The 13,835-nt window shown below is 37.6% G+C and overlaps 1 protein-coding gene across 2 annotated transcripts in view; it reads right to left on the reverse strand.

Moving 5' to 3' along the window:
• The window catches only part of MLLT3 (MLLT3 super elongation complex subunit), a 109,687-nt gene that overhangs the window by 16,501 nt on the left and 79,351 nt on the right, over positions 1-13,835 (reverse strand). For both annotated transcript variants that reach the window (XM_085212951.1, XM_085212950.1), the window contains one exon: positions 2,114-2,192. In XM_085212951.1, coding sequence (XP_085069077.1) covers positions 2,114-2,192 — 79 coding nt within the window. The remainder of the gene's footprint in view (positions 1-2,113; positions 2,193-13,835) is intronic.

Genomic DNA, 13,835 nt, shown 5'->3' on the forward strand with positions numbered 1-13,835 from the left:
TTCTTCTGTCTTGAAGAAAAATGAATGCAGACTCCTGACAAACAGCCACAACTGACATCCCTAGCCAATAAACAACCTGCCATTCAAATATGCTTTCACTGAACAGAGGATCAGGTCTGCAACTCTGAACAAGACACTTCGTACCTAGCTGGTTGACTTCAGTCAGCCTTCTTAGCAATCTGTAAAGTGTTAAAGTCTTCTGTTTCTAGCACTGGTAGTCACGTTGCCATTAGTACTTTGCTCCTTGCTAGTACTTAATTTACAACTTTGTTTTTTTTTTTTTTTTTTGTTTGTTTGTTTTGTTTGTTTGTTTTTAAGAGTTGTAGAAGCTGTTCTCTACAAAAAGGTCAGAGTGGCTCACAAGAAACTGAAAACTAAGAGCTATCCAAGAGAAAATATTCTTGGCAAGGAAACACAGAAAACCCAAAGTAAGCCCTGTAGGCAAAACAACTTGAAAAAACTTCAGTTAGCCCAATGTTTACCCAAAAAGTGGTGAAAAAAGCCCATCTTGTAGTGGTTCTGACAATTGAGTGAGCAGTTGATTCTGAACCGAAAGGAAAAAGAGTTAACAGGCTTTGTAAATTTTAGTTAGAGAATAAAGCATGAGTTTCCACAAGAGCACAACATATACAGGGCAAACATACCACAGTATGCCTAGTGCTTCATTCCTTGCTATACAAATGCACAACCTGGGGAACAGATGTTTTTAGTTAACTGAAATTCCCAGTAAGAAAGCATAATTGCTATTTACTGTGACAAGGAATCAAAGAGGTATGTAATACATGTACTTTAAAATAGTTCCCATCAGAGGAAAAATCTCCCATCTACTCTTCTGAAATACAGAAATGAGTCTGTGATTTGCCTTATATATGACCCAGGAGAAACTGATGAATAGTTTGCTCAGAAGAAAATACAACATGAACAGGATTTTCCCCAAAATAAGGTTTCCTAGCAGGAACACTGGTATCAAAACCTGCCGGATTGTCATAGACAGCTCACAGCACTAATGATGTTTTCATGAGCAAAAATGGGGTTTCAGCAAGAAAGGGTTTTTTTTAGCATTCTTTATAAGAAAAAAAAAAAAAAAGCCTAAAGCCAGCCATCAGCCACAGTTCATTTCAGCTCTTGCTTTCTTTCACCTGCAGTAGTGCCCCCAGAAACACATTAGAAATTCAGTGCCAGTCACCTCCAGAAAAGTAGCAGGACAGATAGATACAGATCATACTACGTAAACCTTTGTAAAAACAAACTGTCTGCCTGAGATACTAATGTATTTCCATAATCTTAAAAGCAAGTTGACCACTGAGGAATATAAATAGATAAAACAAATGCAATTTTAATTAGCCAAAAGGCTGGTTTTTTTAATGCTTCTGTATCTAAAGGACTAAACAAAAGCTGATTAAGAATGTATAGTTGTACAATCTTACAAAAGCAGGGAAAAATGCCAAGGTGAGAACTAAGTAGTTTAATACATCGTCTATAATGAATCTCAGCTGATGCACAGAAATATTCCTTCAGCAAGCTCACTAAGAATAAGATTGCATTTCTTTAATGAGGTCTGAGTAAACTGTAATTTTTAGCCAGAAAGCCAAAAAGCAAACTTAACGTCAACTTAAAATATAACCATATTCTTCCCCAATCACACTTTCAAAGGAAACACTGTATGCTCCTAAAACCTGCTTATAAAACAGGAATATCATACTCTTTGAAGGGGTCCACATATACACACCCTTGCACTTTCCAAAGCAGCCACGTTAGCCTGAGCAGGGCTCTGGATGGCACATAAGTGCCATACGACATAATCCTGCAAGAGACAGCTTCAAGAAAAGAAACTCTTTTGGGTTTAGCATAAAAATTGACTGGCACATACCTAGTGCTTCAGAACATTCTTTGTGCCCTTTTCTCAGAGAGATACACATCTTCCCTTTTATTCTGCCCTTACAATCAGATTTGTAAACACTTGAGGAAAAACCTCTAAAGAATAACAGTGGCCAATTCAGCCTATAAAAGTCAGTAGAAAAGTGACAATGAGATGCCATCAGTCTGTTTTTATTGGCTCATTGATTTCACATGTTCTTTTTTTTTTTTTTTTTTTTTTTTCCCTTCCGGGTACCTTGTTGTCTGCTGTTTTGAGATGGTGTAAAACTGGAACTGGAACTGGAGCTGGAACTGGCAGGACTGGGCTGTTCAGACTTAAAAGAAAAAAAAAAAAAAAAAAATAAATAACATCATAATGAACTTTTTTTCTTTTTTTTTTTTGCCTAAAACACTTACTGTTAGCTACTGCTTAAGGCATCCTGTGAAGAAAACAGAACTCCTGAAAAGAGCAATACTTTCAGATCTTTGCTTCAGGTGCCAGCAAGCCAAACAATATAAAAATTGCAAAGCACTCAACATACATATGGACTATATAACACACAGTGCTTTAGTAAAGTGTAAATCCCAACATGAAGTTACCATGTTTGAGAGACTCTACAACATGCAAGCCCAAATGAGTTTACAACAGAATGCATGGACAGAAGGCTACTTTGCTCTGCAGTCGCAACATTTTCCAAATAAATAATGCTTTAGTGGAACATGAAAAGAAAGACCTGAGCAGATCAAGCAGAAAACTCCAAGCAGTTTTCTTTCAACTTCCATAGAAAGTAAGTCTTAAGATGAGCAGTTAAAACAAACTTTTCTGCTGTTAATTGATTTCCTCTTATGCCAATATTTTCCTTACACAGTAAGGTCCAATAAACTGTAGCAGTGATTAAACTAGAAAGACTGCATTATTATACAGGAAAATTATTCTAACTCACTGAAAACTAGATTTTTATATCTCTTTAGAATAGAGTCATTAACATAACTTTACATGATTTTACAAGCAGTTACATACATAGTTTTCCAATGCTGTTTAAACCATATTCTTCTCTAAAATTCATAAAAATCTCTTAGACAAATTAATCTGTTCTGATTATTGTTCTGATTGTTCTTGCCTCCTGCTGGTATACTGTATGCCTCCATACACTTCTTTTGTGGTATGTCAGGTTTTAGGTATGTACGTGCACACATATCTGCATATGAGAGAAGAACGAATCTGGTATATGGGCACAGGGAATGCTAACAGAACACAAAACAGGAAATGTCCACACACAAAGAATGGTGAAATTTGAGGCAAGAAGTAATAATAGAAAAATCTACTACTGAAAATAAAACGTGCTTAATCTTATACAGTTGCAGTGCTGTGAATTGTTACCTAAGTAAACCAAAGATTTCTGTTTCTCCTTGCCTATACAATAACCCTTGTGATTTCTCCAGAACTAAATCCTTCTAAAAAACAACAGCAGTAGTATGCAGTCACAGTTGTCTTTTGTCCATAAAACAATCTATTGTTGGCATGTATAAGGAACAGGCAGATTTACAGCATCTTGGTGCCTTTTCTCACACTGAAAGATGCCTCTCTGGACAGCAGAACGTTTAAGAAAAACACCATTGAGATCTACTCTCCTGAAATGTAAGCTTTCACAAAAAAATCAGTCAAAATACAAATTCTAGACAAAGACTCATAGAATCATTAAGGTTGGAAAGACCACTAAGATCATCTAGTCTAACCATCAGCCATGACTGAATGGGTATACACCATTTGTATACACAGGAACCAACCCTCTGCTGAGGAACACAACCCAAACAACTATAAAATCCCTTTCTGACTAACAAGTTTGATTCTAATGTTGTTGACGTGATTGGACCATTTTGGAAGATATGGCAGTATCACTTGACACTCGCTTAAAAAAAAAAAAAGTAATTTTCTGAAGCTTTTTTTTTTTAATCGCAATTTTTTTTTTTCTCCACAAAATGATTTATTTTTTCCTGCCTGGATTTCTGAGTTTAGCTGTAAAATAAGTTTGATGACTGGCTGTTTGATGATACAGACTGTACTGGTAAAGAACAGGAATCAATGCAAACTTATTACAATTCTGGAAACTAATTTCAGCCTTCTAGTTGCAGGTTACCCTTACACATCTGGTTTGCTCGCAGCAAAATTACTGGCTGATAGCCAGCGAGGTTTCCATTAACTGCATTTTTTCCTTTATTAATATTCACATGAACTGTAGTGTATATAAAATCCATTCTCTTAAAAAATTCCAAACACTAATAACATTATATTCAACTTAAAATGCTCGAAGAAAAAAAAAAATGCACCGACATAGAAACATTTGCTTGTAAACTTTACCACTTTCATTTTGAACTAATTTACTAAAGAGGGAAAAGGCCTGATTATGGAATTCCCGCAAACGTTTCCTCCCATCATTATCTTAAGCAAAAGAATCACAAGCAGGAATAGCTAAGAATAGATATAACATTGGTATAATACCTCCTGATACAAATTCCTCATTGCTTCAGTAAGAGAGAGCACTTTGAGAGGTCAAATCATGGAAACTACTAGTGGAACACAAATGATCCCTTCTCTTTTGAAAAGGATTCTCAATGCCACTTGAAGCCATTATTTTATTAAACTGCCCTACCTGAAAATTTACTCCAAGACATTCAGATTAGCACATACATCTAAGAAGTGTTATTTGCTGGAAAAGAAACTTTTTTCTGCTCTGAGAAAATGAGGATGTAATTGCACCTGAAGGATAGTGCAGACAGCTGATTTTAACATGAGAATAAACATCATTAAAAGACCTGCCTTTTAGAAGGAGCTAAAAATCTTCCTTCCATATATAAATATGGATTAGTCCCCATAGCACTGACTCTTCTTTTTATCAGAGGATATCTTTTGTCACTTAACCAAGGCTTTTTGACAGCTTTACAGGATGCTATCCCAAGAGCTTAGGTATTTATAGCTTTATTCTCTTCAGTTTTCTGCTCTTACCCGCTAGTTACTAATCACCAAGTAGATTTTTTAATGGGTCTGAAATGAGCTAAAGAGCGTCCTTCAACGATAGAAACTTAAGACAGGACCAGCAAAGAGCTTCTGTCATACATTCTTTTCCTGTTTTACTGGTTTTCTTTTCCTGCAGACAAGCTAATGAGAGCTCAGACCCAAACTGCTCATTAGTGCAATGAGCTGATATAATTAATTGTGCTCAGTTTATTCCCCTTTACTGCTCTCACACTGATGTACAGGAGACACTGCCTTCTTTATTAGGCCCAGCTAAGAGATTCTGTGTTTTGAAACTGGCAAGGAAAGGAACTTCTCTCTGGCTCAAGTTTTCCCAGAAAAGGTACTTTTTTTTAATCGGTTCTAAATCTCCTGGCTTCAGTTAGTTCAAAACATTTTTATTTGTTTCTACAAGTAGGACAACGATTTATTCTCAGGCAAGAAACAATTTTAAGGTGAACTCATCTGTTTATGACATTCCATATAATATTTTGTGGTTTCTTGGAATCATATAACAATATTAAAAGTAAACCCCATTTAAAGCTGTTTATTCACATTAAAAAAATAGAAAACATCTCTACGTAGATGACATAGGCTTTTCATGCCTTCCTCTGAACTAATTCTAGAGGACCTTGCATATTACTGCATATTACCACAAAATAAAAATCTGCAGTAATATCCCACATCCCATCACCAGGTCTACATATACATATGCCCAACAGTCCTAAGAGCGAGGTTTCCCTGTACTGTACATACTGAGAGGTTAAAGCAGTCAGAGTATTATTTGCATTCCCATTTTGTCCAAAGTGTCTTCTCAAGCAAGGGGCATACTGCCCTAAGAGATACCCTCTTCTGTAATGGAGCTTCTGGACTTGCAACTTCTAGCGCCTCACAGGGGCCTGTCATCAACCACCACTTCAACTTTCAAGAAAGTAATCACAGCCATCTGTAGCTCAACAGAGAGAACACCAGATTAATCCCATCACGTCCACCCAGTGTCCACATCTGTCACAGCCAAGGGAGGACACTATTTCAGCATTCACAGTTCTGTAAGCCTGCACTTGTCAAGTTCTATACCACCACATTTCCTCTCAAGCAACTACAATTGCAATTAACTTGCCAGGCAGGGCAAAACTGTTCCCTTGTATAACTAATGAGGAAAGCTAACTTACAGAATGCAAGCTCACAGAGAAGATGGAAGAATGAGTGTACTGAGCAAAAAGTTGAATTAATTTTGTTCTTATAGAACAGAAAATATTTATTTCTAACTATCATGTTTAAAGAACCAAAAAATTATTGAGAAAAGTAATTTGAGATGTAAAACTTTAACAGAAAATGCAAGAATATTTGTTTTGGGAAGAATAGGTAACTAAAATGGAAGTTGATTCATCACAATAAAAATTAACATACAAGTCACATACCAACAGAACATTCTCTTGTACATTATTGTGTTATTCACTTAAAAAAAAACAAAAACAAAAACAAAAACACCACATGCCCACATACACCACATACAAATACATACTAATGTGTGGAGGACATTTTACCAATTAAAACAATCACTTGGCAGAACATGTGACTTACAATTAGCTGCCTTAATTATTTATAGTCTTGTTTCTTTAAAAAAATCCTTAATGAATTGATGGGGATGAGACTGTTTGTTGATTAACTTGATCCTGAATCTGCTAAATGAGCAATACAATTCTCTGGATAATCTCTGGGAAGAAAATAAGTAAGAGAAGCTCAATGTAACTATAATCCATAACATGCCTGGTGATGTTTGGCTCTAAATCAGCATTACATTCTACCACCGGCAAATAATACTAAGATTCTCCAATTCTAGTACTTAAAAATATTTCACAATACTTGTAAATTCTTTTGCTGGAGAAGGATACCATGAGATGAACGCTATACTGATCAGAATAAACAATGTTAGAATTAATACATACTTCAGAAGACAGGGGAGAGATCCAGGGACAGTGATAACTAGTCAGTTTCTTCTCAAAGAATGGCAATGTAAATACTTTTGACAACTTTCTCCTGTGTACAAGTCTCTTTGCAGAACTGTAGGGATTGGAAGGGACCTCCGGAGATCCCTGAGTCCAAGTCCCCGCTAAAGTAGATTTCTTACAGCAGGTTGCACAGGAAGGCATTCTGACAGATTTTTAATACCTCCACAGAAGGAAACTCCACAACTGGGCAGCTTGCTCCAGTGCTCTCTCATTCTCACAGCAAAGCTTTTCCTTGTTCAGATGGAACTTCCTGAGTTCCAGTTTGTACCCACTGCAGTGCTGGGCACTACTGAAAAGAGGCTGGCCTCATGCTCTTGATACCCACCTTTTAGTCATTATTAAGCACTGACAGGATAGCCTCTTGGCCTTCTCTGGACTGAGCAGTCCCAGATCTCTCAGTCTTTCCTCATAAGGGAGATGCTCCAGGCTCCTGATCACTTCTGCTGGACAATCTCTGGGAGATTACTGTCTCTCTTGAATTGAGGAGCCCAGAACTGGACACAGTATTCCAGATGTGGCATCACCAGGGCAGAGGAGAAGGAAACGATCACCTCTCTTTACCTGCTGCCACAGTCTTTTTAATGCATCCTACCCTTCTAACACAATTTTTTAAAAAATCATGTTTTGTGGTATACTGCACACTACAGTTTAAAGGATGAAGCACTAATTACATCCGTTGTCTGTAGGAGTATTTCTGCTGAAAAAATCTCAAGAATATTGTGACTGAAAACATATAGAAAAGCAGACAAAGAAGCACAAAAGAAAAGATTACTTGTTCCGATGTAAAGCCGCTGAACACCGGTTTCCAAGGATATTGTGCCAACAAAATACTGCATAAAGTTAAAATAAACCAAAAATGCATATAGCCATGAGTGTGAACATGGTCCTTAACATAGCTGAAAGAAGTTGAAGGCAAACTAATGCAAGCTCTTGTTAGAATACTCCAACCAACACAGATAACAACTCTGTTCTAAAGGTGAAGAAGGTATGGCTATCAAAGACACGGCTATATAAAGTACTGGGCATCTCAAAATTGGAAATAATATCTGTGTTTATCTGGACTACATTTTCCCAGAACTGTATGAAAAAACTTCAATATTTATGAAGCATTAATACAGGATGAACAGCACAATATGAGGAAATTAACAGCTCTACATTCCATTCAAAGTCTGAACTATGCATATAAATTCAATTATGCATTATAAAAACAAAGCAAAGTATGAGGACCATTGATGAAAGATGAAGACATCCTGAGTAAATTACTTGTGTGGTGAGTTCTCTGTATCTGTAAGCTCAGTGGTGACTGTACTTACGCGCTCCTGTAATTGCAGAAGGGCCAAATTAAGCTAGAAAGCAATATTTAAGTGCTGATTTTTTGAGAATGACTTTACAACTTCTTTACTTTGTCAACGAAAACTCTATACAGAAAGCTCTCATAAACCTACTGGGCATAGAGGAGAGAAATGTGTTGTAGAAATAGAAGTCTAACTCTCAGTTTTAGAACTGCATAAAAAATAGAAAACTCAGCCTAGGTTTTAAAGTCGATTAGACCATTTTGCTCAACTGATCTGTGTTTTCTGTTGTATGATTGAATTAATAGCAATAAAAGAAGCTGAGTGGTAACTGCTGTGGTCAGCCCTCACAGCTGCCATGTGGGAAGAACCTCAAGTATTGTGTTCAGTTTTGGGCCCCTCACTACAAGAAAGACATTGAGGTCTTGGAACTTGTCCAGAGAAGGGCGACGAAACTGGTGAGGGGTCTGGAGCACAAGTCTTATGAGGAGCAGCTGAGGGAGTTGGGATTGTTTAGTCTGGAGAAGAGGAGGCTCAGGGTTTGGCCTCTTTTCCCAGGCAACGAACAGGACCTGGGGACACGGCCACAAGTTGTATCAGAAGAGCTTTAGGTTAGACATGAAGAAAAACTTTTTCTCTCGGAGGGTGGTCAGGCACTGGAATGGCTGCTCAAAGAAGTGGTGGAGTCACCGTCCCTGAAAGTGTTCAAGAGGAACCTGGACGAGGAGCTGCGAGGTACGGTTTAGTAGCTTGTGGTAGCAGTGGTAATGAGAAGACGGTTGGACTAAATGATCTTATAGGTAGTTTTCAATCTTGTGATTCTAAGAAAAAAGTTCTTTATTTTCTTTTATTGCCCTATTCTCTGCTATGCCCTATCTTACATATCAGTGCTGAGAAGGACAGATGTTGATGCTAACCCCAGTTCACTACTCTGGAGAGTAGACAGTTTGCTGTCACTTTTGGTGCAGTAAGAAGGCTGTTCATTTAAATTCTCCCAGATCCAAGGCCAGGTATTAGAGAAATCTATGCACTCACATTAACAAAGAAACACCTGGAGAACCATGTAACTACATGCTAATCTCCTTTTTTGCATGTTATTCTGCACTCTGGTACATTTCCATACCATTAGGGAGTGGGTCTTCTCAGCACGTACTTACAGACATCGCAAATACACTGTAGTTCCTCTCTTATCTTGTTTACTCGAACTCTATACAGTGCTTCCAAAACAACCCTAAACTAAATACTCAGTGTGCAAAAATCCATGAAAGTCATACATATCAAGTTAACACACACCTAAACATCTGGAAAAACAGCTTTTCTTCTAAATTGCTGCTGCAGAGTACCATCTTAGCTTGCATATCATCTTAGCTTTTGTAGACCACAGGCTCCTAATCCATGTCCCAAGGGGGTAAAAATAAACAACAGATATTCCCAAAATTTCACAGCAGGCTCAACAGAGTATCAATGCAGCACTTCCCATGCCATTGGTGTTGACCCTATCCATTTTTATAGCAAGTTTTATTATATTTAATGTTTGCTCAAACTTGATTCCTGGGATGTAAACGGTTATATTAGGATCTCAGCTTTCATCTCTGTGTATTCCAGTTTCAGTGAAAAGATGTAGGGAAAAAGTATAAAAAGCTTTGTTATGCCCTAAAAAATTCTCAAGCGCATAGAACAAATAAAAGCCATGTAAATGGCTTGCTCTGTGCTAACATTATCATACATTTGTGTTGTGCTTTCACAAAAGTTCATGTGTATTATACATATGCAGAACTACACCATGATGATTGTCTAAAAACAAAAACAAAAAAAACACACAGGCCAGACTGCTCTCTTTTCACTGGCCTTACACTAAACTTTCAAAAGTACGTGCCAATTTTCCCAAAGAAAACAACTGTAATCTTGATGGTTCCGCATTTAAAAAAAGAAAAAAAGAAAAAAAGAGGAAAAGTCATAAGAGCCTCAGTTAGATCTAACAAGACAAAGTTAAACTATTTCAGCTGGTAACTAACAGGTGTTGGATTTCATAGTAATTATATGGAACCATTTCTCTGGATCACAACATAATAGATGTAAGCAGATAAAGCAATTTAAAAGTAATGAAGTCCATACCATGGAGATTTCACATGATCATGAGTAAAACAACACATTTTATTTATATCATTTTTGCTACAATCATCTCAGCCCCTAAAACTGCCATGATTTTGCAGTCCCAGCCATTTATGCCAGAAAAGAATTAAGATAATAAAATATTGGCACTCTACACACTTCAATAAAATCCTTACTTGCTGTGGACTAATGGGAGAATAGAATTTTCTGGGGCTGAAATACAGAAAAGAAGGTCCCAGTAAAAAAAAAAAAAAACTGTTTAAGCAAATGATTGGGTTAATCTACATGACTAGTCTACACTTCAGGAGATGCAGTTAGTACAGTCACATACTGAAGACTAAATCAGTAGCCTAATATGATGACATTCCCATGTTTTGTATGTCATAATATGATAGTTTCTAAAATTGAAAAAAAAAATGTAATACCCATGACTTTGCCTTAAAAATGTAAAATTTCCCACATTTTGCAAGACTGTAGTTGTAACATGGATTTTTTAGCCATATCTATATAATTTCTCTCCTGTGTTTAATTTCTAAATCCTTACTACTTTTGTAAATCATTCCAAACACACCATTCCAAACACACATAGCAACAAAATCTCAATATCCCACCTTGCTGCCATGATTGAATTATTGCCTGTTGATTTCGCTGCCTCCTTATCCTGCAGTGATTCATCCCATCACATAGAAAGCAGTTTAATACCTTCTACAAGTGAAGCAAAAATATTTTTCCCTTTCTGACTACAGCTAATAAAACAGGCTCAGTAGAATCTTTTGAGTTGGAAGGGGCACTTGAATATTATCTGTTCCACCTCCCCAGCAATGAACTGGGACATCTACAGCTAGATCAGGTACTCAGAGCCCCATCCAACTTGGCCTTGAGTGTCTCTGGGGACAGGAGACAGAACATCCACCATATGTTTGGGCAACCTGTTCCAGTGCCTCACCACTCATACTGTAAAAATCTGCTTCTGTATGTCCAACCTAAACCTCCCTTCTTTTAGTTATGAAACCATTTCCTATTTCACAAAAATCTGATTCCGAACCTTGCTTCAGTACTGTTACAGTGAAGGATAAAATAATAAAGTGTATCTGAAAATGGTATAATGCCTCCACTTTTCAAATAGCCAAAAGTTTCTGTTTGGAAACAGATGTCAGGCAATTAATTTACTAAGATTTCCCTGTTTTTCCTCACTATTTGACTGTATTCTTCCTCCATATTCCTCCTCTACTCCTCTACTCTCACTCTGGAAGATGTCTTATTTACACCAAAAATTCCCAGAAAAATGTATACCATTGGGAACATATTCCCTGACTAAAGATTCTTAACAGTTAAAAACCTTTCAAAACCCTTAAACATTTTCTAACATGTTTACAACTATTGACTTTTTGAAGGTTAATAGCCTGGCTGAGCAGATGGTAAAACTGAATCGAAGGACATACTCTGCCAGGTATCAAGTTGTCTCCAAACAGAGTTGTTCAGAGACTTTACTTTTTCCCTATATTTTCCTTGGTCCCACTGTCCCAAATACTGACAGATTTTCTGAAGGGGCTCTGGGCAGGCTAGCCTTAAGACCAGGGAAAGCAGTCAGTCCAAATTCCGCAGTGGCTAAAGGTGCCCACCACTGTGGAGGTTGTTCTCTTCCTCCATCCCACGTGCTGACCTTGGTGCTTTTTCTTAACTCTAGATGGAAGATGGGGTTTGCCCTGTTCAAGCCTGGCACTTACCCCCTACAGCAGTTGAACAGTGCCATACTACTATAGACACTGATGGCTTCTGCCTACCATCTGTCTAGCCTTTCTGCAAGGAGAACAGATCATCTCAAGCCACTATTTATCTCCGAGTACAGTCTGGAAGAAAATATCTTGGACTGTACAATATTTTATCTGCTAACACCTACCTCTGATTGCAGTAACTACATTAGTTAACTACAAGAAAACATCATGTGGAGCTATCTTCAACTACCATGAAGCTAAACTGTGTTATCTGAAAAAGATCTTTCTTTGGCTCCCAGCCCTGGTTAATAGCAGGATTTTTCAGCTAACAAGGGCCTGGAGGTTTTAAAAAACAAAAGACATTTTCCAGATATTCTTGCACATATGTAATAGTTAAATTAACAAATCTGACTCCAGATCTAAAGTGGCATTTTATGGATTACTTTAAAAAGGTGCTCATGTTGCAACTTTAAGACTGCTTAAAAACATGCAAGCAGTTAATTAAATACAACCTATAGTCTATAACATCACTGCTATATATTCATTGTTCGGTAAGTGACTTGCTAAGGAGTTCGTATTTTGCTAAAGGCAAATGGTTTGGCTGAAGTATTCTGCTTAAAAATGAAAACACCTCACTCTTGAGCTGTCACAATTTGCTAGCATGCATTTCTTCTTGGGTTGTATTCCGATAGACTTAGGCATTCCAAAAAATCCCTACTACTAATTACAATGTTATGATTGCAGGAAGAAAAACACTCATCATGCACAAAATAATTAGGCTGGAGACAAAAATTCATAAAACAGCTGTGTGTCTGTGTGCCTTCAAACTCTGCCTTCACACATAGTGAACTTTGAGAGTTTCAGATCACTGCAATTGCAGATGAGTGAGTAAATCAGCCACAATGACCAGCAGATCAGCATACACAATCTGTTTGATCTTCTTGATGCCACCGTGTTGTTGCAGTAAGAGAGAGAGCTTTGCACTACTTTTGCTCCCTACAAAGCCTATAAAAATTAGTACAGAAAGTATCAAAGCACCTCTTCTGCAACCACTGCACCATTCAGAAGAGATAGCTGTCTTCCAGCTCCTTGAAAGACACCTCCCTTGGATCTAAAGCTTTGTATTTCCCTATTTCACAAAGCTTACAGTTTACATAAATATTATGAGAACATCACCATATTTCATGGTCAGAGCACAAAAACAAGGTCATGTCTTCATTTCTATTTTTTTAATCATACTGCTGCACTGTCCCGTGCAGAAAGCAAACAGGAAGCGTACTTCAACTAAAACATCCTGTTACTGAATTTAAAAGCATGATCTTTAGAGTTTTCTACCGGAGCTGTGCTAATATTCCTACACCTCAATAAAAACTATAAAACTATGAGAAGCTGCAGCCGCCACAAGGCCTCCTCTCAGCCTGCCCTGCTCAGGGCTGAGCACACCTAAGAACTGCTCCTCATAAGTCCTGCCCTCTAGTCCTTCCACCATCTTTGTGTATCTTCTTTGGATGCTACTAGTTTTATACCTTATATTGTGGTGCCTAGAACTGTGCACAGTGCTGGAGGTAAAGCTACAAGCTATACCAGTGCTGCAGAGCAGAGCAGAGCAGAAAAATCCTCTCTCTTAAATGTCTAGCTGTGTTTGATACACCCCTAGATACGGTACTTTCACTAAATTTCATGTGCTTGGCAATTACCTAGTCCTCCAGTTGCCAAGTTCTCCCTGCAAGGCCTTCCCACACCTGATGAAGTCCACAATTACTCATAATTTAGTATCCTCTGCAAGCTTACTTAGTATGTGTTTGAGTCCTGAATCCAGATAAAAACATTAAAG

This window comes from Meleagris gallopavo, chromosome Z (genome assembly GCF_905368555.1).
Source record: "Meleagris gallopavo chromosome Z, MGAL_WU_HG_1.1, whole genome shotgun sequence".
Taxonomy (NCBI): domain Eukaryota; kingdom Metazoa; phylum Chordata; class Aves; order Galliformes; family Phasianidae; genus Meleagris; species Meleagris gallopavo.